This window comes from Aulonocara stuartgranti (genome assembly GCF_965226115.1).
Source record: "Aulonocara stuartgranti genome assembly, chromosome: 19".
In the NCBI taxonomy this organism is placed as follows: domain Eukaryota; kingdom Metazoa; phylum Chordata; class Actinopteri; order Cichliformes; family Cichlidae; genus Aulonocara; species Aulonocara stuartgranti.
Genome location: NC_138955.1, coordinates 22,130,659 through 22,157,208, shown reverse-complemented (window position 1 = coordinate 22,157,208; position 26,550 = coordinate 22,130,659). Strand labels below are relative to the sequence as shown.

The following is a 26,550-nucleotide window of genomic DNA, read 5'->3' as shown; positions in this document are numbered from 1 at the left end:
CGGGCTCTGTGCGCGTCTCCGCTGCGGGTTCATGTCTGCGGATAATTGGCGGGTAATTCCGGGATCACTGGAGACATTTTGCGGCAAAAAGGGGAAAAAGCTTGAGATCAAAGTGAAATCTGTCGGCTCGTGTTCAGGTTCACGGCCCGCAAACAGCCGCGAAATCCGCACCGCGAGACCGCGGGAGGCGGACCGAGGCCGGCCTGAGCCCCGAGACACGAGCCGAGCGGAGCCGAAACACCGGGGACACAACAATAATAACACATAAAGAAACTAAAACAAAGCGGTGAAAATAAACCGGGAATAAAACCAAAATTAAAAAATAAATAAAGGAGAATTAAATAAAAATAATTAAAGAAACACAAACACGGCGACAGAAAGACGTGAAGATAAAATCAACAAACAAATAAACAATAAAAAACATTAAAACTGTAAATGAAACAAAAACAGGACAAAATAAAAGAGACGAAATATAAAAACGGAAAAAATAATAAATCAGCTGTTTCCGGTGTTTACACTAAAAACAAACAAACAAACAAAAACGCGGTCACAGAGAAGCCTGGAGATACGAGCTTTCTGTCCACCAGAACTAACAAAAAAATAAAATAAAACAAATACACATTTTATTTTAATCGTTTATTTTATGTATCTATTTATTTGATTGTACTTTTTCAGTGAGTCTTGAAGGATCACAGCGAGTGACGGACGAGTTTTCGAGTCACTCGTGCTCTTTGTTTTTGCTGAAATTGACGATTATTGGAAACAATTTTCTCGATTAAATGAAATCAAAGAGACAAAATTAAAACCAGTAAAAATCAGATCGTTCTTCTCAATGTTTTTATTGAAAATGTTCTTTTGTCCTCAGCTTATCGAAGATAAATGAATTTACTGATACTTGATCGATCAGTTCTGATTATTCTGCTGTTATCAGCTGACTGCTGCATGTGATTGATTAGTCATGTGATCAGTAATTTTGTTCTCCTGATAAATAAATTAGTTCTCTGAGCGAGATACGTGGTTTTCACAGGGCAGCAGAGACATTTATTGATCGGTTATCAGCTGATTCCAACATCGGTCTGTTTGTTTTGTAATCAGTAACGTAAATGGTCGATAAATGAAACACGTCTGAATCGATCAACAATCAATAACCCGCTCAGCCTGCAGCGTTCCATGTTTTTATTTGAAAATGACAGAATAAGTTAAAACATGCATCAAAACCAACGAAGGACAAACTCACGACGAGGACGCGACAGAAGGAGAAGAAGAAGACCTCCCACTTCATTCATGCACATGGTAATAATCAATAATTAATAATTGTGATGGGTTAAATACACAGACAGGAAGTGATGTTGCTTCTACACACAGAGTCACCGATCAGATCATCGATCGACTGATGGGAGGATGAACCCAACGCTCGATCCGTTGTTGATTATTGAGTCTCTCTGCTTCCTGTTTATGTGTCAGAGGTCATGTGAAGTCATGCTCTGCTGCAGGTGCCGTCAAGTGGTTAAACTCGCGAGCAGGAAGTGACCGGCACACCTCAGCGACAGAACGCCACGCCCTTCATCCCAGGCTGTGATGTTACAACTGCTCTCCTCACAGTCTGGCATGGAGGGCACCGTTGGCAGACTTCCTGCGGCCTCGTGTCTCCAGTCACGTCGGGGGGAGCGCTAAAACACAGGTCAGGCCAAGAAAGAGCTACAGAGCATGCTCAGAAGCAGGAAGTGCTCCAACACTCCACGCTCCTATTTTGAAGCTTCTTGCAATGAACTAATTTTGAAAGTTTAACTCCAGTTTGAAACTAAGTGACAGACGATGAACTGGCAATGAATTCAAATTTAATAAAGGTTATTCCACCCCAAACACACCTTTAAATAACAATAATGATGAGTTATGATGTAATTCAGGTTTATGTGGTTAGTTTGTGATTGGATAAAATGGATCAGGTGCTTTTCTGCCAGTCACGTGACTCAGGTGCTTTAACCCTGTGAGAAGAAGTTTACTGTCATTAACGATTCTTTTTTGTCTCGATTTTTTTCATTCAGCTCGAACTCGTTTGATTTTATAACTGAAAATCATAACCGGTTTGAGTTACACTGAATACTAACAGTAATCAGAGTAAAAATACTCTCTAATTATTGATATATATCATTGGGTTTGTTTCTTGTTTCTGTCGAGCTTGTTTTAAAGTGCTGCTGTTGTTTGGTTTTTAAAATAGTTCCTCAAACGTAAAAAGAAAAGCAGCAAATATTTTTCAGTGAAAAACATAAATCATCAAATCACTGATCGATCGTCTCAGCTGCGCGTCTATAAATTGTTAGATCAATAAAAAAAAAGTTCCAGTGACAAACTGCAGCAGCATATAAACGTCTGAAGTTTGTCAAGTAAAAGTACTCAGAATGAAGTTACTTGAGTAAAAGTACTGAAACCCTGAAAGCAGCTTCAGCCTCACCTGTGTGTGAATGCTGAGTGAACGTCATGTGGGTTTTGTGTGAATGCTGAGTGTTGTGTCAATGTTGTGTGACCCTCAATCTGGTTCTGCGATCTCGAAGTTTCAGCTTCACAGGAAGTCAAATGAACTTGTTTGCATTCGATTTGAAAATCAGACATGTCCTCGTGCTGTTCCTGCTCCGTGACCCTGTTAAGATGAATGCTTCTTTTAAAACAGAAGCTGCTGTATCAGGACATTTATTTATCTTTATAAACTTTTAATGACTACAAATATTTTAATTTTCTCTGTTAGTAACAGCTACGTCAGAGTACTTTAACTTCAATATTCTGAACACTTTTCCTGACTGAGTGCTTCCTCCAGCCCAAACGGCGGCGAGGAACGTGTGGTGAGAATGGCAGAGCGGGACTGTTTTTGGGGTGAAATGATCCTTTAAATGAAAAGCCTTTCATCTGAGCGGCAGGTTCTCAGGCTAGGCCGCGCGACCCTGCCAGAGGTCAGCAGAGGAGGAGACAAGGTCGTGGGAGAAATAAATCCTGATCAGAAAGACGAGTCCTGATCATCAATGTGTTTGTAAATATCTGCAGTGTGACCTTTGACCTTGCTCTAAGCAGGACTCCAAACCACTGTGGCTCAACCTGCGGCTCGTGGCCCTCTGAGGGACACCAACAGTTTCACAGATGCCTGAGCCGAAAGAGCCATGCTCGGTCACACTTGAGGGTGAAAGGTCAATGTTAATGTGTGCTGCTGGACAGGATCTCAGAGACAGCAGAGAGTTCTGACCGAGTCCTTAAAGAACCGAGTCTCTGACCTGGATCAGAGAAACCTAAAGGTCTTCACACTTTAAACTTACAGAACTGTTTGGTGTTTTATAAGTTAGCTAATGCAGCTTTATCTGCAACAGCCACTGATTCAAACCACACGTCTGTGTGTTAAATTCACTGATATTTGAATGGAGTTTGGTCACAACTCATGCTACATGCAGACTAATGTTAAACTAGCCGCAGTACCCACACTAACTGCGGATATTCATGCTTACATACAGAGCTTGTCTTGGATTTGCCTACATGAAAACTAACATTAAATTACTTAAAACTTGAATGAAGTTTGGTATGGCTTTGCCTACATGCAGACTGACATTGCTGAAGGGAGTCTGGTTACACCGGTGGGAACTGAGTATTGAACGGGTCCGATGACACTGGTTTTGCAGTACTGGGTTTCTCTGTGTCCCCAACCAAAGCAGGATCAGACTCAGAACCAGGACTCCCAGGCTCCACCTCCTAGCAGAACCCTGCGGTTTACCTTCCAGGGTTCTTCAGGTGGATCACAATCTGGACTCTGGTTCAAGTCTGACCCGGTTGTTGTTTTTGTACCTCAGATCATTTGTGACTCGTGTGTAAAAGCAGCTCACAGACCTGGGGTCAGTCTCATCATGTCTGTTGGCGTCCCGGTTCGGTCACAGTGCAGGAGTTCAGAAGTCCGTCTCAGTCCAACAGGATGTCTATGACAGCTGCATGCAGAGAGTCCAGCAGGAGGTGCAGCAGCTACTATGAGGTGTTGAGGAGTGGTCTGGGGTAGACCCCTTGGTAGTAGGAAGCCTCCAGCGGCTCCATGGTCCTCCCCCCGAGGCCGGACCCCACCCCGGTGTTGTAGGAGGAATACTGCAGGGCCTCGTAGGCCTTCAGGTCCAGTTTGTGCTGCTGCTCCGAGGACGACATCAGGTTGTTGATGGAGAACGGGTGGTTGAAGGAGTAGTGCGGGTCTCCTTTGATATGGAGCTGCGACTCGTGAGCCATGGAGTGGGGGGGCAGTGACAGCGAGGAAAGGAGCTGGGCACTGGACACCTTCAGGTCGGATGGCCCGCCCACGCCTCCCCGCAGGTCCAGCCCGGGGGGCGAAGCAGCCTGGCTGGAGGAGGGCAGCGAGGAGTCTAGGAGTCCCGGAGTTTTGAGAGCATCCCCTGCGGGAGACGCAGCCCCGCCTCCGCTGCTGCCCACCTGCTCTTTCCTGCCGTCTGACTTGGTCGACATCTTCTTCTCGCACTTGAACCTCTTCTGGCGACGTAGGTAGCAGCCGTTCTCAAACATGTTCCCGGAGTCCGGGTGCAGGGTCCAGTACGAGCCCTTCCCCGGTTTGTCCGGCGAGCGCGACACCTTCACGAAGCAGTCGTTGAAGGACAGCGAGTGGCGGATGGAGTTCTGCCAACGCTGCTGGTTCTGTCGGTAGTATGGGAACAGGTCCATGATCCACTGGTAGATTTCGCTTAGCGTCAGCATCTTACTGGGCGCCTGCTGGATCGCCATGGTGATGAGGGAGATGTAGGAGTATGGCGGCTTGGCGTGTGGGTAACTCCGTCTGAACGCTTTGTTGTCCCGGGCTCGGTTTAGTCCGCCTCCGCCATACGCCATGCCGGGACTCATGCTGGGGCTCATGGGGCCGTATGGGTTTAGGCCCATCGAGGCCTGCTGGGCCGACACCGAACCCATCCCGGATGGGCTCAAGGCCCCACCCATCGATGCCACTCCCCCACCCAGCCCCGTCATGGCCGCCGGAGCAGAGCTCGCCATTGCTCCTACGGGGGCAGGGCTGAGACCAGTGCTGCTATAGGACATGTTGAAGGAACCTGACGTGGTCCCAGTGCTCGACATGTAGCCGGACATGGAGCCCATCCCCAGACCAGAACCCATCCCAGCGCTGGCCATTGGGGAGTACACCTGCAGAGAGAGACCAGAACCAGTCAGAACCAGGACCAAGACGCTGACCAATCGGACTAAGTACAGAAAAGTTTGAAACCAGAACCAGGTCTAAGACCCAGTTTGTTCTGTTGGACTGTCCTTTTGCAGTGCCCCCTGCTGGTTGTTTGCCTGTAAAAATGTGAAACTTGATTAAGTCTCCTCAGATTTTATTCCAGAATCATGTGGACAGTCAGGTCTGCAGAGGATGGTTAAGCCTGGTCCAGAGATCTTAGCCCAGGACCGGAGGAGGAGGAAGACCGGGTCGCCGATCAAAGGAAAAGTCAGCGGCGCGATGCCCAGCTCCTCCAATCCTGAAGTGTATGTGTGTGAGCGCTCGGTAAGAAATAAAGAGCAGTCCATTAATGATACATGCCTGGGAACCTGGTTTAAAAAACATTTAAATAACGTTTTCTGTGTATTTGATGAACAGTTTGAAGTGACAGGATCTGATTTTCATTCTTAAAGCGTCCTATTATTGATAACAATGATAATACTTTACTAGTATGTAGGGTCCGAGTTTCTCCTCCACATTCACATTTTAAAAGTTTTAATTAGCTGAACAGAACAAATTAAATTAAATTAAAAAATTTTAATTTGCAGTTTATTTTGAGATTATTAAACTTTATTGTTTCTCACTGAGGCTCGGTCAGCAGCGGCCTCCTACTCTTTGTTCCAACTTCAGTTTGATTTTCATTTTCAGATTTTTTTTATTAAACGGGTTTAAAATAAATAAATAAAAATAAAAAATAAAACCACAGCTTCGTTTTTCCCATTAAATAAAATGATTGATTATCAGTTTATTATCGGAAGATTTTCATTCTCATTCAGAATCTAATTTAAAATATTCATGTTTTTTTTTTGTTGTTCTGGTTTATTTTGATTGTTTTTCTTGACGGAGTAACGATTAAATAAAGTTAAAATAAATCAGAGTTTATTTAAACTTTCACGTCGTGAAGGTGAAATAAACGCAGTTTGTTTAGATTTCACTGAAACATAAAAAACGTTACTGCTGTCTGTGATTATTATTGTTTATATTTCTTTAATATAATTGTGACTTTCTGCGGTGAAACAGAACTGAGATAATTAAAAATGAAACGTATGAAATGAATCAATGATTAAATAAAAGTTTTCACATCAGAGAGATTAACAAATAGTTTCTGTTACAATCCTTGGAAAATTAACTCGGGTTTATCCGGTAATAGCGGCTCTTCTTCTTATTATTATTATTATTATTATTATTATTATTATTATTATTTCCGATAATCAGTGATCAATACCCGCAGCGAAGGAGCGGATTCGTGTCTGCGCCAGAGTCAGTTTGAAAAAGACCCGATTTTAGAGTCTCAGCTTCTTTGTTCTGATTTTCTCTGAAACTCTGAAACTTTTTTTTAAATCTTTGTTATTTTAATTTGAATAAAATCGCCGCAGATTTTTTTCTGTTATATTAAGTGTATTTATTTAATATTAAATATTATAGAGTTAATATAAGATATATTATCCGGAACCAAACGCTCTGATTTTGCTGCTCGTGTTTGAAGAAAGATTTAAAGCTGATTAAACAGATTTTTTTAAATCTCTCGCTTTCTCTCTGATAAAGTTCATTTTTACGTGCTTTGGATTTTCTGATAAATAAAAGATAAATAAAAAAACACAGTTTTAAAACCAAACCGGAACCCGAACTTTAACCGGAGAACTTTCGCGCAGTTTTCCCGTTAAACGCTTTAATCCGGCCGGGCTCTTATCCCGGCTCTTGGCCCGGGTCTAACGCCGTGGGCGCGGCGGTGACCGACCTCCTCGTTGTAGTATCCGCTCCAGTCCGGAGCTTCGTGGCCTTCCATCTTCACCGTGCCCAGCATGTCGGGAGCCCGCGGCCGGATCGCGGATCCTGCAGGTCCCGCTCCGGGTCTCCTGGCCTCCCGGTCCTGTTCCCGTCTGAGTGTCTGCGCGCTGCTCCAGGTGGAAGCGTGCCGTGCCGAGCCGAGAGTTAGTGAGGAGGAGGAGGAGGTGATGGTGACCTGCGGACTGATGTGAGCCTCCTCCTCCTCCCCGTGCAGGTCCGGCCCTCCGCTGCTCCCCCCCCCCCCCCCCCCCCCTCCTCCTCCAGTCATTCCTCCACTCAGCCTCCACCTGCGACTTCACCGAACCGGAGCCGGGCCCGTTTCTTTATAAACTTTTGAAAATGTTTGATTTTTGTTTTTATTTAAACTCCCCATATAATAAAAACTAAATCTTATATTTTTTTAACATTTTAAAAATATTTCAATAGACAAACATAAAAGTGCACGTGCCGCCGCCGCGCATACAAAGGTCCGTCTAAAAAGGATTTTTCGCTCCATTTCTGCTGAAGACTGATATTAAATCACGTGTGCAGGATTATTTCAAAACGTCATGAAATAATCCTGCACACGCGGATTAAGGTGAAAGATTCATTATTTCTCATTATCCTCAAAACACAGTTCGAGTTTTACGTAATGCCGTCTCAAGCTTTCACACTTCTGTACAAACGTCCCTTTAAAAACAGTTTTTAGTCTCACATTGAACACCTCGTTAAAGAGTTCACATTGTGTTTAAATAAAAGAGGCATCGTCCTTCACAATAAGAGTTTCAATTGTAGTCAAACCCTAAAAAATAAGCACGAGCTTTTAATGTGAAAAACCATAGGAGCTGATTGGGTTTCTTGAAGGCAGGCTTGCTGTTTAAAGTTTAATAAGCACAAATCATCTTTAACGTGTTTGAAATGCAGGAAACACATCAGCGTTAAACAGCTGGTTTGTGGCTTCATGAAGCTCCAGATGTTTCAGCGCTGATGGTCTGACTGCACTCAGGTCAGTGAATGAGACCTGCACACGCACAGAGGTAGACCCACAGCAAAGCCCTAAAAAGGACTCCTCCTCCATACAAAAGAGACCCGACAGCCACAAAGAAACATATTCAGGGTGATTATTATTATTATTATTATTATTATTATACTGGCTGGTCCCAGATCAGCCTCTGCTCCAGCTGACGGTCCGGTATGGAGCTTTAATGAGCAAGCGCAGCGGCAGATTATCGGACTGGATTAAGAGGACGAGCTGCTGGATTTAAGGACACTTACACCAAACACTGAGCAGAGACACAGAGGGGGAGGCCCGGGAGGACACCTCCTCACTGAGGTGCAGCTAAGGTGAGGATGGAAGTCCAGGTAAGACCCTCAGACCTGTGCAGCACCTGTTTGTATGGAAGAGCCAGATTTTGTGATGCTTTCAGAGCCACTAAGCACAGATGAAACGTTCCAGAGGTGAAAGCACGCCTTTAACTTCTGATAGAAACTGCACCCAGATGTTACCCCACTGCAGGGGTCAGGGGTCACAGTCTGCAGGTAAACCTGACTTCAGGTGTGATAATCAGGACAGGTGAGAGCGGGTCTCCTTTTACCTGCATTTAGAGACCAGATCATCTTCGTGTGTGCGTCCCTCAGGGTCAGAGCAAGTTCATGCAGTAGCAGACTGGGTCATGTGACTCACGCAGTACCTGCTCCTCCTCCTACCTGCCGGGGTGGCTGTGTGAACTGTGAACACACCTGTGTGACATGAGGTATGAATATTTCATGCAGAGAATTTTCAGCCTCTGATGTCACGCTGCACCTTTCGCTCCTGTTTCCAGTTTTTTATTCACTCCTGCCTTGTGTTTCACATGGCGCCGATGACAGCGTGGAGGCCGGCGCCGAGGAGGCTTCGTTGTGACTCACGAGGCTGTAAATCTCACTAAAAGCTCCTCACTGACTCACCTGTCACCTGCACGCCTACGCACAGACACAGCGGCTCCAGGAGCGGCGGAGCCAAAGACCCGGACCTCACCGCTTTGTGGGACCCACTGAGGAGGACGAGGGTCTCCAGCTTCATCTTCATATCAGGCTAACACCAAACATCCACCAATCAGAAGGCTGCTGTAGACCACACACATTAACAGTAAGTCTGTGTGTTACTGTGTGTATGTGTGTGTGTGTTTATTACTGTGTGTGTCTTACTGTGTGAGTGTGTGTGTGTGTGTGTGTGTGTGTGTGTGTTACTGTGTGTGCGTGTGTGTTTGTGTTACTGTGTGTGTGTTACTGTGTGTGCGTGTGTGTTTGTGTTACTGTGTGTGTGTGTGTGTTACTGTGTGTGTGTGTTGCTGTGTGTGTGTGTTTGTGTGAGCGTGTTACTGTGTGTGCGCGTGTGTGTGTGTTTGTGTTACTGTGTGTTACTGTGTGTGTGTGTGTGTTGCTGTGTGTGTGTGTGTTGCTGTGTGTGTGTGTGTTATTGTGTGTGCGCGTGTGTTTGTGTTACTGTGTGTGTGTTTGTGTTACTGTGTGCGTGTGTGTTTGTGTTGCTGTGTGCGTGTGTGTTTGTGTTGCTGTGTGTGTGTTACTGTGTGTTTGTGTTACTATGTTTGTGTTACTGTGTGCGTGTGTGTTTGTTACTGTGTGCATGTGTGTGTGTGTGTGTGTGTGTGTTGCTGAGTGTGTGTGTGTGTGTGTTGCTGAGTGTGTGTGTGTGTGTGTTGCTGTGTTTGTGTGTTACTGTTTGTGTGTGTGTGTGTGTGTTTGTGTTACTGTTTGTGTGTGTGTATGTTTATTACTGTGTGTGTGTTACTGTGTGTATGTGTTTGTGTTACTGTGTGTGTTTGTGTTACTGTGTGTGTGTGTGTGTTTGTGTTACTGTGTGTGTGTGTGTGTGTGTGTGTGTTTGTGTTACTGTGTGTGTGTGTGTGTGTGTGTTTGTGTTACTGTGTGTGTGTGTTACTGTGTGTGTTTGTGTTACTGTGTGTGTGTGTGTGTGTTGCTGTGTGTGTGTTTGTGTTGCTGTGTGTGTTTGTGTGTGTATGTGTTTGTGTTACTGTGTGTGTGTGTGTGTGTGTTACTGTGTGTGTGTGTGTGTGTGTTACTGTGTGTGTTTGTGTTACTGTGTGTGTGTGTGTGTATGTGTTTGTGTTACTGTGTGTGTGTGTGTGTGTGTGTTACTGTGTGTGTTTGTGTTACTGTGTGTGTTTGTGTTACTGTGTGTGTGTGTGTGTGTGTTACTGTGTGTGTGTGTGTTTGTGTTACTGTGTGTGTATGTGTTTGTGTTACTGTGTGTGTGTGTGTGTGTGTTACTGTGTGTGTTTGTGTTACTGTGTGTGTGTGTGTGTGTGTTACTGTGTGTGTGTGTGTTTGTGTTACTGTGTGTGTTTGTGTTACTGTGTGTGTTTGTGTTTGTTACTGTGTGTGTGTGTTTATTACTGTGTGTGTGTTACCGTGTGTGTTTGTGTTTATTACTGTGTGTGTGTTACCGTGTGTGTGTGTGTGTGTGTGTTTGTGTTACTGTGTGTTTGTGTTACTGTGTGTGTGTGTGTGTGTTTGTGTTACTGTGTGTTAGTGTGTGTGTGTGTGTGTTAGTGTGTATGTGTGTGTGTTTGTGTTACTGTGTGTGTGTGTGTGTGTTACTGTGTGTGTGTGTGTGTGTGTGTGTGTGTGTGTGTGTGTGTTACTGTGTTTGTGTGTGTGTGTGTGTGTCACAGGCTGTTATTAAAGCCCTGTTGTTGCCGTGGTTTCCTGTGAACTCCTTCTCTCTGTGTGGGGGAAATATCTCTCGGCTGTGAGTCATGGCCGAGGATGTCAAGTGAGTTCATCTGCAGGTCAAACAGACAGTGTTGTGCTCACATGAACACCATGTGACCTCTGACCTCCACGCTCACCTGAACTCTCTCTCACACAGGTGTTCTCTCTCCTGTCAGCAGATTTAGTGTTGTGGAATTATCTTCCTGGCGCTCCTCTGATTGAGCAGAATCAAAACAGCCAATCAGAAGCTGGAGTCTGACACGCTGCAGGTATCATCAGGTTTCTGTTCACGTTACCTTTGACCTATGATAGCAGCTGGTCTGTGCGGCGCCCTCTGCAGACCACAAGATCAGGCCAGTGCACGAAGAATCACACGCAGGAGAATAAAGGCACAAAGGAACTTCACACGTGTAAGGGTGCAGATGTGCACAGGCGGTCATCCTGGACACACAGGGAGTCACAGGAAGTGACATAAGCATGGAACTGACTCCAGGTGCGTTGGTGGGGAAAAGGGCGTTACCACGACAATGACTCTGTGCTGGTAATAACTGACTGCATTGTGTATTTATTCATTTATGCATGGAAAAAAAGTCATGTACAGATGTTTGACGACAGCGCTGCTGTCTTCTTTTCCTGTTCAGCAGCTGCTTCCTGTTCCTGCTGTTCAGTTTGAAATTTCAGGTGGATTTGGGTTGGGACTCCTGGACCTGCACACCTGGTGGAGTTTCCACCTGTAACCCAGCTATGAAAACATCCGTGCACGAGGAAACTTTCTCTGAGTTTAACCTCATCAGGCTGCATTACCCACAATCCACCAAAGAGTCCTGCAGACGACCCAGCACAGGTGAACGACTTCACCGCGATCAGGCTCAGGTGATTCTTTGCAGGTGACGCCGGTGTTAGCAGAAATAAATGCAGGGACGTCTGATCTGGTGTTCAGGTCTGTGTCAGGGCCGAAGTTGAGGAGCCAGAGCGAGATTTTGTTGGTCACGCTGATGTTGCAGCTCAGTGACTTTATCCATGCTGTGACTGTTTGAGGTCGAGGTGGCCCAACCCAGGTCCCAAGCCCCCCCCCCACGTCAGCCTCCGTGTGCTAACACCTGTTTGAAGGCTGAGGGAGCCCTCTGGTGGCCGTGTGAAACAGTACATGTAAAACCTGCGGGGAAGCAGCCATGACCACTTTCCTGTGCTGTTAACGCTGATGAAGCGTGTACCTGAGCATGCATCAGCCCCCCAGGTGTGACTGTGCAATCCATCCAGATCGATCATTTTTAATGGGATTATTAGATATTTTAGACATACACAGAAAATCGAATGATTAATGCGCAGTCATCAAAGCTTGCATTGCACAGCTGCACTTTCCACCCAATCACATCAGTCACATGACCTCACCGTTTCTTCATTTCTGTTTCCATTGGAGCAGTATTTTATTTTAGAGCACTTTAACAACACTGTTGTTGTCCACTAGATGGCATCAGTCCAGTGTGTGTGTGCGCGCAGGTTCTCAGGCCGGCACGTCGATGATACACTAAAGAGGCGAATCTGCTTCAGACTCAGTCTGGTGATCCGACGCTGGACCATCGAACAGGTGCGCAGGAGTCATTTCCTCTGTATTTAAACGTGCAGCTTCTTTGAGTAAACTGGACTCAGGTGTCTTCACCTTCACATCCAGCAGGTCACTCATGGAGGCTCCACCAAAAACATCAGTAATTTTTGTTTTTGGTGGAGCTTCATCCTGTGTGGTTTCTGAGCGCTGACCTGCTGAAGTTACAGTTGCAGCTTTCTTGTGAGAAGCATCTCCAAACATCTGGCCTCCTTTTCTCCACGGGCTGCTCCTCATGAACCTGGCTGTGAGGAGGAGACGGAGGTCACATTAGAGACGCTGTTGGGCTTCCTCCCTGCACAAGAAAGCCCAACAGCGTCTCTTCTTTCTGAGAAGACTGAGAAAGGCCCAGCTTCCACCACCGATCCTGACCACCTTCTATAGAGTTGTTTTATTATGTATGTTGTATTCTTGTACAGCACTTTGGTCAACGCTCCTGTTGTAATTAAATGTGCTATATAAATAATTAAACTATTAAACTATAGAGGAACTATCGAGAGCATCCTGAGCGACTGCATCACTGTCTGATTTGGGAACTGTGCCATATCGGACCGCAAAACCCTACAGCGGATAGTGGGAACAGCAGAGAAGGTCATCGGGGTCTCTCTCCCCTCAATTGAGGACATCTATACCACACGCTGCATTCGCAAACCCACCAGCATTGTGGCTGATCGGACACACCCCTCTCACACACTCTTCACACTCCTGCCATCTGGAAAAAGGTACCGAAGCATTCGGGCACACACATCCAGACTGTGCAACAGCTTTTTTCCACAAGCCATCCGTCTCCTCAGCAAAAAGGGACTGGACTGATAAACACACACACACACACACCTTAACTCAACTACCCCAAAACATTGAGACTGGACTGACTAATCAACACAAGCGCAAACACACTGACCTACACCACCAATCTATCGCACACACCAACCTGTAAATGTTCTGTTGCACAATATTATTACTGGACTTTTTGCACTAACTTCTTTACTTCCTAATTTCTGCTGCTACACTAAGGAATGCTTACTGTTCCTCCACTACCTCAACTCATCATCACAAAACCTTATTATTATGTTACGTTGTGTTTTTCTATCATTCTGTCACTTTGCTGCTCTTGTTTGCACATTTGCACGTGCACTTTGTTGTCTGCTGTCTGTTAACAAAAAATAAATAAATAAAAAAGAAAATAAAAAAGTCTTCCTTAGATAGTTAGTTTTTGTTAATTTATGTTGTAATTTATGTTAGGTCAGTCTGTCTTGTCTCTGCTAGCCAGCTAACTAGGCCTCTTAGTTAGCTAGTTTAGTGTTTTCTGTTAATTTATGTTGTAAATTTATGTTGCATGTAGCACCTTGGTCCTGGAGGAACGTTGTTTCGCTTCACTGTGTACTAACTGTATATGGTTGAAGTGACAATAAAGCCAACTTGACTTGATTAATGATATAAAATAAGCTTATTACAGCACTACGAGTGGCAGAGCTCTCTGAAGAGGATTCATAGACACAGTCTGCACCTGACTGCATAATCTGAATTTACTTATTTGTCTAAGACCAAATGGAGCTCAGCATCGCTAAGCATCAGCATCATAACACGTGTGCATGTGTCGCAGGAGCGCGTCTGTACAAGCTGAAGATTCGTGTTTGTGGGATTTTCAAAATAAAAGTCATTCAGGTTGGTAGATAAACGCATGTTTTAAATTTTAAAGCTGGACCTTTTTTCTCTATCCTCCACTGAATGTTCACATGTTCCTACATTGAAGACAGAGAATGACTCTAAACATGATCTGCCTTTAATGGCTTTGAACCAGAGTCCATTTAAAAAAATGAACATTTTATTTGTGTTGACTTTTCCTCCCACTGCTCACGCTGCTGTGCATTGATCTCGGTACGTTCTGCTTTCCATGGTCTTAGTTTCTTTTGAGTAAAAGAGCTGCGATGACGTCCATAGCACTTGTGTTCCTTATCTGTGCTCTGATCTGAAACCTGAAGTTGGGCTGCAGAATTTCTCTGGAGGAAACCAGCTCGCCGTATCAAGACACAACACACATCCTGTCCTGGAGGAGGAGGAGGAGGGGGAGGCACTGTGTGGTCGAGGGTGAGGCTGGCAGTGTGACTGAAGGAGAACCAGAGATAAAGGAGGACAGAAAGCGGGAGTGACAAACAAGAAGAGGAGAAACTGGAAAGAGCGAGAAAAAGGAGGAAAGAACAGAGAGAAGAGGAGCAGGAGGGAGGAGGAAGGAGGAGAAACCGACTGGACTGGTGAGGAGGACAAGTTAGAAAGTGTAAAATAAACAGACGTGATTATTGATTTGAATAGAATAAAAACAGAAGAAAATCCAATGCTGAAGCTGAGAACTTTTATTTGTTTAAAAATCTGCTCAGGACATTTAACAAAGACGACAAAAGTTACTCTGCCAGGATCAGCTGTAAAAAGAGTTTTTCTGCAGATTCAGGTCTTTCAGCGTCTCTCAGGACAAACTGCTCTAAAGGTACTTTTTGTAATTACGCCTTCGGTCAAATGTAACTCAGATATTCACCAGTGGGGGGGCAGTGTTCACCGAAAAACTGTGAAGCGCTGATTTAATGTGTGTCAACGAAAAGCTGCTTCAGTCGTCGTCTGCTGTAACATTCGGAAGAATCTCTGCACACCAGGAGCAAAGCTGCAAATGAGCCACTGTTAATGATCAATTCGCACGGCAGTTAGAGGTTCAGCCCGAGTGAAAGCTGGGATCAGACTGAGTTTAGGTCAGGTTTAGACAGAGTCTAGATTGGGTTAAGTTCAGCTTAGGTTAGCTTTAGAGTAGGTCAAATCCTGTCTATGACTATGTTAATTTAAAAATAACAAACTGATTTTCTGATCTCTGGACATAGTGACACCATCACCAGAGGGGTGGAGCTAGAGGATATGGCGTTTCAGCTCTGCAGCTGTTGGACTTTGCTTCTTTGCATCTTTGTCTTCCTGCTAAGAAATATTTCCTCTGCCCAGTCTTCACAATACACCCTGAACCACAACAAACTCAGCTTCAACAATGCCGCTAAGAAGTGTCCCGGCAGCAGTGTCCTCACCACTATTGCCACCCAACAGGAAGTGGATGAAATCCTCAAGCTCATCTTCAAATCAGAGCCGTTTCAAAACGAGTTCACCTTCTGGGTCGGGCTGAGAATCACCAGCTCAGAGTGTATAGACAGGTCCAAGCCACTGAGGGGATTCAAGTGGTTAGAGAACAACAGCGAGGAGTCAGAGGTGAGCCAATGGGCGGAGGACCCAGAACATACCTGTACTACAGACCGGTGTGCGGCGCTGAAGGGACAGTTTGATGGGTCGAATGTGACCTGGGGTCTGATTCCTTTAAACTGCCATAAGGACAAAAACGCTTTTATCTGCAAAGTGAAGGATGGAGACACCACCATCAAGCTAGGATCAGAACCACCTCCACCTGAGGACACACCTATAAAACCATCAAAACCAAAGCGTGAACCTGGATTTATTAATGACTCTCATTCCGCAGAGCTGCGTTCATGCCAGCGCCCCTCTATCCCTGAGGCTCGCTCACTCAAAATGCTCTCGGGTAACATGAAGATCCAGGTGCAGTGCTGGTCCTCCATTAGCTTTGACCTGGTCTGCTCAGGAGAACCCACCGTGTGGCGATTGGAGAACGGAGCCCTGGCCAACATCACTGCCATCAAAATAGAGTGTGCCAATGCCACACAGAAAGAGGAAGACTCTGTGTTGTGGTCGACCATCCTGCTCCCTGTGCTGATAGCCACGGGGGTGCTGGTCTTTCTGCTGGTGGTCATCGCGGTGACGGTGAAATGCTGCCTGAACAGGCGGTCAAAGAAACGGGCCATAAAGAAGGCGGAGAAGATGGAGATGAAAAGCAAAAACAGGAAAGATTCCTTCTCATTGGCCTAAACAGCCTAATTGACCAATGAGAAGCCAGTGATACGAGGGAACAGAGCTGTGATTGGCTGTGTTTAGTTACAAAATTGTTGATTGTTTTTCAATTATTGGACATTTTGAAGGCTTTTACCTGTCTGTGGACTTAGGCTCAAAATAACCCCTGACCTCTGTCACAAACTGTTCACAGGTAGATGTTCTTGAATTCATTATTGGTTAATTTAGAAAAGATCAATAAATTAAGAACTGAGTTAACATCTGATCAGTTTTATCTAAATGACCCAATAAAATTCACTCGTTCTGCCTAGTAGCAGAACAAATAGTTTAAATACTTTTAAATTCATTTTACTGCTCATTTAAATTCACCTGTTTAAATATTCTTCTTTATTTAAGGACAGAATATACTTAATCTTCATTTCACTTCACTGTAAATGTTTAAAGAAAAAGGTAATTTCACTGCTGAATGACATGGAAGTTAAGTTTACTTTGAAAAACTGATGGTTTGGCTCAATCTGCTGATTTCCTGTTTTTGAGTAATCTTTGAATTAAACAGAACTTTATTAAACTTTGTTACCTGATGATGCTGGACTTTTACATGTTCATCAATAAGTTTTTTTTAAAATGTTTTACAAAAACAAAAATTTCAGTCTTCCACTTCCCAAAACGTCCCAAAGGTATGTGGACACCAGCATCTATGATCCTATAGTATCACAGCTGTCCACATATTTTAGTGTCTGTGAAGGTTCTCGGTCATCCAGGTCATCGTAATCTAAGGAGCTCTGAAAAAAAGCATCTTTCTTTTAGATTTCTTTAAGTGTCTTTGAAGACGTTTCATCTGAGAAGCTTTTTCAGTTCTAAGAGCAACTCCCATAGGGCTTAAATCTGGGACTGTCCACCAGTTGCTCTCAGAACTGAAGAAGCTTCTCAGATGAAACGTCTTCAAGAAACTTGCTGTCTCTTTTTAATCAGGATGTGGCCCAAATTATTGGGACATCTGTTGGGATAACTCCAGATCTCTGGAGAGAGGTTAACAGCGAAGTACACAAGGTCTAAAGTGAATCATAATTACGATGTTCAGCTGTTTCTGGTACAGGAAAGCATCCCTGTGCATCATTATAGGCATAAGTTTGTGGACACCCGAAGGCCAACCTATTGCTGCTGCAATGATGGAAACAGTGAGCTGTCCACATACTTTTGGCCACATGTACCGGGGTTTCTGCAGGACAGCAAGCAGCCACTTTGTGTTTACAAACTGCTTTTCCTGTTTCCTGAAGAACAGCAAAGTTCAGACAGGAAACTGCCCCCACCCCTGACCCAGGGGGAGGTCATGTGACTGATGATCTGATTAATCACGCCTGTGAACAGGAGCTCTGATTTCAGCCCTAAACCTAGTTTGTTTCTGTTTAAAAAGACACAAACGGATCATTTAGTTCAGTCGGTGCAACCAATCAACACATCTGTCGTCCCCTTCAGTAATCAAGTGCATCATGGGAAGTCTGTGTCAATGTTGTTTTACTCGGCTTCTCATCACAAGCCCAGAAACGGCTCGTCAGCAGAGACGAACAGTTCCACTCTATTTCAGATATTTAGATCAGCGCGCGCGCACACACACACACACACACACACTGGGGGTTGATTGTTGTTATGGTGACTCAGATGCTTCCTGTTTCCTGGAGGAAGTGTATGAAGAATGTCAGGAAGCCAGAGGATGTGGAGGCCGGGGCCATGAGTAATGGACTGCTGTTGTCATAGTAACAGTATGTGAGAGTGTGAGTTGAACTCCGGTCCAGTGTTTAGAAACTTTTATTTTGGAGGGCTTTGTTTTACCACCTGCTCCTGATTGGCTGCTGTGAAACTGAGGCACACCTGCGTGCGGCACAGCCGCGTTAGGCCTGAAGTTTGAACCTGAAGTCCTGCGCACCTCACACAGTCTTGTTGTAATCTTGGTTGGTAGTTTGATTCCAAGACTCGGTCCTGCTGCTTCTGCTAACCCCAGCCCTTCATCAGAGATCACAGGTGCTTTTCTCACGCTACAACCTTTCATTGCACTGTTTTGCAGATCTATCTGCCTTTAAAAGCAGGGACAGACCAACTTCAGCTATTATTACGCTGCCTGGATGTCTTTAAATGTTTTAAAATTAAATGAAAACAAAACAGAAGTTGTCATTTTTGGTAACTTCGTTAATAATCACAGTGACAGTGCTCCGGGCCCATTATCCTGCTACTGTAAGACAAATGTTAGAAACCTTGGTGTGCACATCGATGGTTCCTTCAAACTGTGTAGTCAGGTGAGTGCAGCAGTCCAATCCAGCATTATTCATCGAAGACAGCTGGCCAAGGTTAAGCCACACCTTCCAGCCAATGTCTTTGAACATGTTATTCGTCTCTTCATTACGTGCAGACTGGACTACCGCAATTCTTTGGTTTGGACCAGGGCCCTATTTCAGGAAGCCGGTTTAGAAAACTCAGAGTGAAAAACGATACTCAGGGTTGAGTAACCCCGAACTGTCCAACTCGGAATATTCGGTTTCAGAAAGGCTGATAACAATTAGTTCAATCAACGCGGAGTTGCTTTAACCCCAAGTTAAGCGCGCGCACGAGGATACATAAAGCCCTGATTAGTGGATCACAGATTAAGCGAGTCACCATGGAGACGGAGGGAAAGAAGGCGCGGTCAATGTATTTTACAGCGCTTGAGGCCGAAATTCTGATGGCAGTATAGGGCTTTGGAGCGTGATGTCACGGGGGTGGGCGATAACATGCAAATTTTGCGGAAAAAAAGTAACACAGCCTCAGCTGCAAAAGAAAGGGAGCATGCATGGCAAAACATGGCCGACAGAGTCAATGCATGAGTGTTAATTTAAACATTGATCTAGGGATTTCCACCCATTTAACACGTTATTTTATTATATTTTATTTTATTTTTTATTTCATACATTTGATTTTGTGATGTGATTTGAGCGCAGGTGCAACCCAACAGGCCCCAAACGTTCCTGGCAGCAAGTAAAAATGAAATATAAAAATATAGTCCAAACAGGTAAGGTGTAATTGTATTATGAGCCATAGTGCTTGGTCTGTTTGTCCGATGTAAATCAATTGCAGTTAGAGGCTACATTAATTTCCCCTCTGTAAGCACTTATTGAAATTATCTGAGCACATTACAAGTACATATTTGCTTACTCTGTATGCTCAAATGTGACCCGTTATAGCCAACAGAAAAAAAGCGGAGGCCCGAAAAACAGGTGGGGGTCCTCCACCACCACCACTCACAGAGGCTGAGCAGTTGGCTTCCACATTTGTGATAATGTTGGCAGCATCACATATGATCTTCACAGTGCAGAGAACACAAATTAGCATCCATTACTATAATGAAATAATTTGTTAGTTTGAAATGCTACAGGGAACTATGTACCTGTACATTAATGCTGTGGAAAGACTTCCTGTTCACATAGTCTCCTTCATTTACTGAAGGAGCAATGATTGGAATGTGATTGCCATCTCTACAGCCAATCACGCCTGGGAACCGTGGGAATAAATGTAACATTTAAGTAGTAGTTCAAGTATCACCACATCATGAATTAAGTTTTGTTCATCCTGATACCTGCAATTTTGTGGCATCCCTCTTTGATAAATCTTGTGGGTCTATGACCGGGGAAAACCACAAACGAGTACAGGAGACGTTTCAGTGCAACTGTAACATTCCTGACTGCCCGACAGACGGTAGCCTTGGAAACGTGCTCAGCGTCACCAATATTATACAGAAAGCTCCTGTTTGCAAAAAACCGAAGTGCAATACAAATAATATGTACAGAACTGAGAGAATGTCGGCGATGTGTCGCATGAGCAATATTAGGCCTGAGGATGTTATCCAAATCAATTATAGATTGTGCTGAAAAACGGTAACGTTCACACAGGAAATCAGGAAATGATAAAATTTCCAAACGCGCTCTAATCACTCTCTCCCGGCGGAGAGCTCTGCGGAGAATTTGGGCTTCAACATCTACTGGCTCTTCAAGGAAGGGACACGCCATGTCTGACACTTCCTACAGTCTGGTTTCCGACAAAGAGGCGGAGAAAGTTAGGGTTAGTTGAAGTAAACCTGCTAGGGGGCAGGTTAGCTTCACGGAGTGTGTTGTCATAGTAACTCGCTCAGAATTAATCTGAACTCGCTTTGTGAAACCGAAAACCCAGAGTTTTCGTTAACTCAGGGTATACTTAGATTTTGCTCTAAACCGGCTTCCTGAAATAGGGCCCAGGCCTCCTTCTGTCGTCTACAGCTCGTCCAAAATGCAGCTGCTAACTGGAGCACGTAACTGCAGTTTTAGCCTCTACACTGGCTCCCTGTTTCTCACAGGATCCAATTTAAACTCTTACTTTTGTTTTTAAGGCACTTACCAGCCGAGCTGCCTCTCACTCGTCTGAGCTCCTGTTTATTTATGCTCCAGAGTTCAAAACAAATGCTATTCATTCCACGGACCAAACCTCAGTCTCGTGGTGACAGAGCCTTCTGTGTGGCAGGTCCCACACTTTGGAATAATCTTTATGGGATCAGATCTGCACAAACTCTAACAGTTTAAATCATTACTAAAGACACATGTTTATGCTCTGCCTTTTAACACACTTTGACCTAAATATTTTGGTTTTGACAGCCTTGGTTGTTATTTTAGTTGTTTTTATTGACTTATTTCATCTACTTGTTTGTTTGTTTTTTTTCTATATTTTACTACATCATTGTTTTATTTTTTTGTTTTGTTTTGTTTTAGTGGCATTTTACACTTTGAAGCACTTTGTGCAACATGGACTGTTTGGAAATGTGTTGTATAAATAAACTTGTCCTTGACCTGTACCTTTAATGAATGTCCATCTATTTGTGTAGAAACTGTCACGGCTGGCGGAATGAGCCGTGTGGTGTGGAGGAAAGGGAGGACCCAAAATGCAGCAGTGACTGATGATACGAGTGATGTTTATTTACAAAGTGACAATGGCAGAAACAGGCAGTGAGGCATGACAAAACGACTGAAGAAACCTAAACTGGGAGAACTAAATGACAAACCTGAGACCATACAAAAGGGGTGCGGGGCAGAGAGACGCAGAGACAGGAACACCATAGAACGCAGACGAGCCGACAACGAACACAGACCGACACACACACACACACACACAGGAGGGAAGAACAGCTGATCTGAATACACATGATGACTGGAGGACACAAGCTGAACACAATGACAACAGACACAGACTTTCAGAACAAAACAGGAAATCTAGAACCCGAACCGGACACAAGGGGGGAGGACACAGAATAACTAGAACAGAGGGAAATAATCACAAAACACAAAACGCTGGGTCAACGACCCAGGACCATGACAGTACCCCCCCTCCAAGGGCTGGCTCCAGACAGCCCAAAACAAAAACAGCAACGGCGGCGATGACACAAGTCTGGAGGCCGACCGCGCGGAAGGCAGCGGCGGCGTCTAGGAGGTCGTCCATATTGACGATGACGCTCCACCAGCGGCCTGGTAGATGACCGCCGATGTCGAGGCGGCAGTTCGGGACCCGAAGGTGGCGTGGCCGTCGCAGCACCAGACGAGACCGAAGCAGAGGCCGGGCCAGGCGAGGCAGATGACGATGCTGCAGCCGGGCCAGGCGAGGCAGATGACGATGCTGCAGCCGGGCCAGGCGAGGCAGATGACGATGCTGCAGCCGGGCCAGGCGAGGATGAAGGCTCGGAGGCTGCAGCTGGCGAGGACGATGAGGCTGCAGCAGGCGACGGCGTGGAAGCCGGAGACTGTAGCGCTGCAGGCGTGGAAGAAGCTGCTGCTGCCCGTGGCGTGGATGAAGCTGCAGCTGGTGAGGATGATGAGGCTGCAGTTGGCAGCTGGACGGGCTCCTCGGGCCCTCCAGCTGACGAGGCTGGACGGGCTCCTCGGGCCCCCCAGCTGACGAGTCTTGAGGCTGGACGGGCTCCTCGGGCCCCCCAGCTGACGAGTCTTGAGGCTGGACGGGCTCCTCGGGCCCCCCAGCTGACGAGACAGGAGGCTGGACGGGCTCCTCGGGCCATCCAGCTGGCGAGACAGGAAGCTGGGCGGGCTCCTCGGGCCCCCCAGCAGGCGAAGCAGGCGGCTGGACGGGCTCCTCGGGCCCCCCAGCAGGCGAAGCAGGCGGCTGGACGGGCTCCTCGGGCCCCCCAGCAGGCGAAGCAGGAGGCTGGACGGGCTCCTCGGGCCCCCCAGCGAAAACAGTCTCTGGACCAGTGGGCACCGGGGCCCCTGGAACACACAGGTCAGAACCAGTAGGCGCACGGGCCTCTGGCAGGCACAGTTCAGAACCAGCAGGCGCACGGGCCTCTGGCAGGTACGGGTCAGAACCAGTAGGCGCACGGGCCTCTGGCAAACACAAGGCAGACTGCAGCTGCACAGAGCATTGACCCAGCTCGGGCAGCGACAGCCGGATACAGTCCTCAGCTGGCTTCTTAATCTCCAGGGGTCCAGAGTCGGCCGGGGGCTGGGACCCAGCCTCTGGGGAGGCCCTGGAGTGTGTCACAGTCTCTGGGCTGGCCAGCTTTTGAGGACTGATTACAATATTATGTGGTGTGTCTCTCTGCTTGACATGAACAGGTGAAAAATAGTTCTTTCCGGGTTGGATGGACTTAACTTGTTGTGCAGGAGGAGTTGGTGACAACGATGGCTGAATAGGTGATAATAAGGCGGATGAGTCTCTTGTCAACTGAGCTATTGACTGAGCTATGGATTGTAACCAAGTGTCTAATAGGTCTGGCTGTGACTGTAATGGGGGTGACGGTTGAGTGGCTAACTGAGCTAGTGGCTGCTGGGCAGCTAACTGAGCTACCGGCAGGGCAGCCGACTCAAAAAACACAGCCCCGGAATAAACAGACACACAGTCCAAAACAGAAAAAGGGTCCTTTTCACTCACCACAGCTGGCAGTTCCAAAGTCCTAGTCTTCGGCTGTGGGGTGATGCGCCGACGGCGCGATCGTCGCTTCCTCCCGGGCAAAACCTCCGGCGGGCCGGGCAAAACCTCCGGCGGGCCGGGCAAAATCTTCGCCGCCGGGCTGAGTTGGGAAGCGGTAGCGGCTGGTGGGTGAAGGTGCAGTTCGTTGAGTATGAAGTCCTGTGCGAGCGGGTGAAGAGAGTCCAGCAGCCAGGAGTGAGCAGAGATGAGCTGCTGTAGCCTGGCTTCTACAGCGCGGAGACACTCTTCCCCCTCATGCTCGAGCCATAGGTTAACCAACCTGGAAACAGAGCCAATTAGTTCCTCCCGAAGCTCCTCGGGAGGTGCGGATGCCGCTGGGTCCATGTTTGGTCGGCTCGTACTGTCACGGCTGGCGGAATGAGCCGTGTGGTGTGGAGGAAAGGGAGGACCCAAAATGCAGCAGTGACTGATGATACGAGTGATGTTTATTTACAAAGTGACAATGGCAGAAACAGGCAGTGAGGCATGACAAAACGACTGAAGAAACCTAAACTGGGAGAACTAAATGACAAACCTGAGACCATACAAAAGGGGTGCGGGGCAGAGAGACGCAGAGACAGGAACACCATAGAACGCAGACGAGCCGACAACGAACACAGACCGACACCCACTATATATACACACACACACACACAAGGTAATCGGGTAATCGCACACAGGAGGGAAGAACAGCTGATCTGAATACACATGATGACTGGAGGACACAAGCTGAACACAATGACAACAGACACAGACTTTCAGAACAAAACAGGAAATCTAGAACCCGAACCGGACACAAGGGGGGAGGACACAGAATAACTAGAACAGAGGGAAATAATCACAAAACACAAAACGCTGGGTCAACGACCCAGGACCATGACAGAAACAGAGTAGAAATATTCTTTATTGTCCCTCATTGGGGAAATTGGCATGTTGTGAAGCGCTCCGACTGTTCCGGGAGAGCAGAAAAGTCCATTTACACAGAAGGAACGAATAAAGAACGAGAACGAACTGGGCAAACTTACAACATGAAAAAATGAATACTTATGAATAGCTTAGTCTGGGCCAAAGAAATGTGAAGCTTTTCTAAAGCGCTTAAAAGCAACAATAACTACTTACAGAAAATGGAAAAACTGCAAATACCAGCAGGATGTAAACAACTTATTGTGTTTGATGGTTATAAAGTCTAACAGGTACTGAGAGGAAGGACCTGCAGCGTGAGCGTCAGGCGTGGGGTGGAGACACTGCCCGACCCCCTGCACTGGGTTGACGGGGCATCCAAGGACAGAGCCGGCCTTCTTATCCAACCGCTTCCTCTCAGCTGTAGACGAGCTGCTGTTCCAACAGACAACACCACGAAGGTAAAAAAAAAAAAAAAAAAGGTCTTCAGGAGCGCCCACTGCAGTCCAAAGATCTCAGTATCCTCAGCAGGTAGAGTCCACTCAACACTTCCTGTAACGAGCATCAGTGTTTTACTCCAGTCCAGTTTGTTGTTCAGGTGAACACCCAGGTACTTATTAGAGTCCACTATCTCAGTGTCAGTTCCCGGGATGTTCCCCGGTGTGGGTGTGGTGGGTGTGCAGAAATCCACCGTCACTAATAAAGCACATTATCAAACAAACAGGCTCGTTATAAAAAGCTTCTGGTGATCTATGAAGTGAACAGCTGATAAATGTTAAAGTCATATAGCTGCTTGCTAACACAAACATGCAATCAGCCAATCGCAGAGCAGCAGCTCAGTGTCACTCCTGTAAGAACAGGAACTGAGGCTGAGGTTCACACAGGCTGTGTCCCAATCCAGCGACCGCACGCTTGAAGTACACGCACTTCGTGGACTACGTACGGCGTGTACTACGAAGTGCGGAAGTGAGAGGCTTGTGAAATGGGTCTGGCCTGCGTTGCGCTACTCAGGTTGCCTAGCAACCATGATACTAACAGCTGGAAACGTTTCATACAGCTTTGTGTGACAGAAATGAAGGAGAACAAAATGTTTTGTTGTTCGTTCATTTTTTTTATGACATCACTTTGATTAGTTGAGTATCTGAGGCTGAGACCACAGGACTGTGAAACATGATAGTTGGGCTTCATTTCTGTACTGAACAGTCATTTAAGATTAGTTAGTAAATAACAATTAGCTAATGTTGTTCATGAGACTAAAATCATCTCACTGTGGTAATGTAAATATAATATGGCCAATATTATAGTTATTGTCAGATTATTATGATATATTACAGCAGTGAACATGAACTCTGTGCCAAATACTGAGCTTCAGTAAAGATTCAAGTTGCAGCTATTTATATTTCCTGTCACCTTAAATCTTCACTCAAAGACACTCAAGTATCTTTGACAGTGTATCTATAGATGTATTATATATAAGAGACAAATGTCGTTCCTTCAGTATGCTGGCATTACTGAATTTGGCTCAATGCTTACATATATGTGTAAAAAGAAAATGTACGAGCTGTGATAACTGTGTCTGATAGAATGAAGAGTAGACTGATATATGAAATATTCCTTTATTGGGTGAGAAAATCAGACCATGTCATAACTGCTTTAAGTCATACAGAATAGATGTCAGAGCCTTAAACAGGCTGACTTCTGCTAAATGGGTCAAACTGGGCAGAAAGTATCCGAACACATAACATCCTTATAGAATGTGATGTAACACTATAGATCAACTTACCTCAGAATATATAAAGCATATAAACAATTACAGCAATATGTATGTGAGGACTCAGGGCTGTGTGTCGGACAGGGTCGTCTGCAGCACGCGGGCCCCACAGGGAACGGTTCTGGCACCGTTCCTCTTCACCATCTACACTGCAGACTTCTCCCACAACTCCACCCAGTGCTTCCTGCAGAAGTTCTCTGACGACTCTGCAATGATGGTCCACTCCAGAGTTCTCCAGCTTGTCCTTCAGGACCATGGGAAGAATGGTGTTGAAGGCACTGGAGAAATCAAAGAACATGATTCTCACAGTGCTCCCAGCGGTCTCGAGGTGAGAGAGGGAACGCTGCATGAGGTGAATGACAAGTTTAATGTTCAGAAACCTAAAGTATGTATCAGCAGCAGAATGGAGCTAAAAATAAATGTTTGTTTCAGTTCTATGAAGCTTTGAGTATTTTGGATTAGTAGCACTGCTGTGTTTGTTGCATGCGGAGAGTTCCGCCGTTTAAATAATGCCACGGAGAATGACCGTTACCCCATCCCCCACATTCAGGATTTTTCTGCCAATCTCGCCGGAATGTCGATTTTTTCTAAAATTGACTTGGTGCGGGGGTATCACCAGGTTCCCGTGCGCGCCGAAGACGTTCCTAAAACCGCTGTCATTACCCCCTTCGGCTTGTT

At 45.9% G+C, this 26,550-nt stretch overlaps 2 protein-coding genes and 1 long non-coding RNA gene across 5 annotated transcripts; 2 read left to right on the top strand and 1 right to left on the bottom strand.

Moving 5' to 3' along the window:
- Nucleotides 1-713: 713 nt before the first annotated feature.
- On the bottom strand, nucleotides 714-7,920 carry foxa1 (forkhead box A1). Its single transcript, XM_082515971.1, has 2 exons — nucleotides 6,975-7,920; nucleotides 714-5,163 (listed from the first exon to the last, which is right to left on the bottom strand). Exons 1-2 carry the CDS (start codon nucleotides 7,290-7,292, stop codon nucleotides 3,997-3,999), a joined length of 1,485 nt encoding a protein of 494 aa, XP_082372097.1. The 5' UTR covers nucleotides 7,293-7,920; the 3' UTR covers nucleotides 714-3,996.
- A 1,056-nt stretch (nucleotides 7,921-8,976) lies between these two features.
- LOC309695378 lies at nucleotides 8,977-12,630 on the top strand. Of its 3 annotated transcripts, none has more exons than XR_014273135.1 (3): nucleotides 8,977-9,131; nucleotides 10,918-11,231; nucleotides 11,380-12,630. It is a non-coding gene; the product is annotated as an uncharacterized lncRNA (long non-coding RNA). The 3 variants fall into 3 exon arrangements; XR_014273136.1 differs by having other exon boundaries at nucleotides 10,915-11,231; XR_014273137.1 differs by having other exon boundaries at nucleotides 10,896-11,231.
- Nucleotides 12,631-14,390: 1,760 nt separating this feature from the next.
- clec14a (C-type lectin domain containing 14A) lies at nucleotides 14,391-16,821 on the top strand. The gene is made up of 2 exons (XM_082515977.1): nucleotides 14,391-14,593; nucleotides 15,206-16,821. The coding sequence occupies exon 2, from the start codon at nucleotides 15,240-15,242 to the stop codon at nucleotides 16,245-16,247; it is 1,008 nt and encodes a 335-aa protein (XP_082372103.1). The 5' UTR covers nucleotides 14,391-14,593; nucleotides 15,206-15,239; the 3' UTR covers nucleotides 16,248-16,821.
- Nucleotides 16,822-26,550: the final 9,729 nt, after the last annotated feature.

Coding starts and splice junctions, on each gene's coding strand:
- clec14a (XM_082515977.1), top strand. CDS start 15,240: ATGGCGTTTCAGCTCTGCAGCTGTTGGACTTTGCTTCTTTGCATCTTT.
- foxa1 (XM_082515971.1), bottom strand. CDS start 7,292: ATGACTGGAGGAGGAGGGGGGGGGGGGGGGGGGGGGAGCAGCGGAGGG. Junction 5,164..6,974: donor GCGGATACTACAACGAGGAG/GTCGGTCACCGC, acceptor CTCTCTCTGCAG/GTGTACTCCCCAATGGCCAG.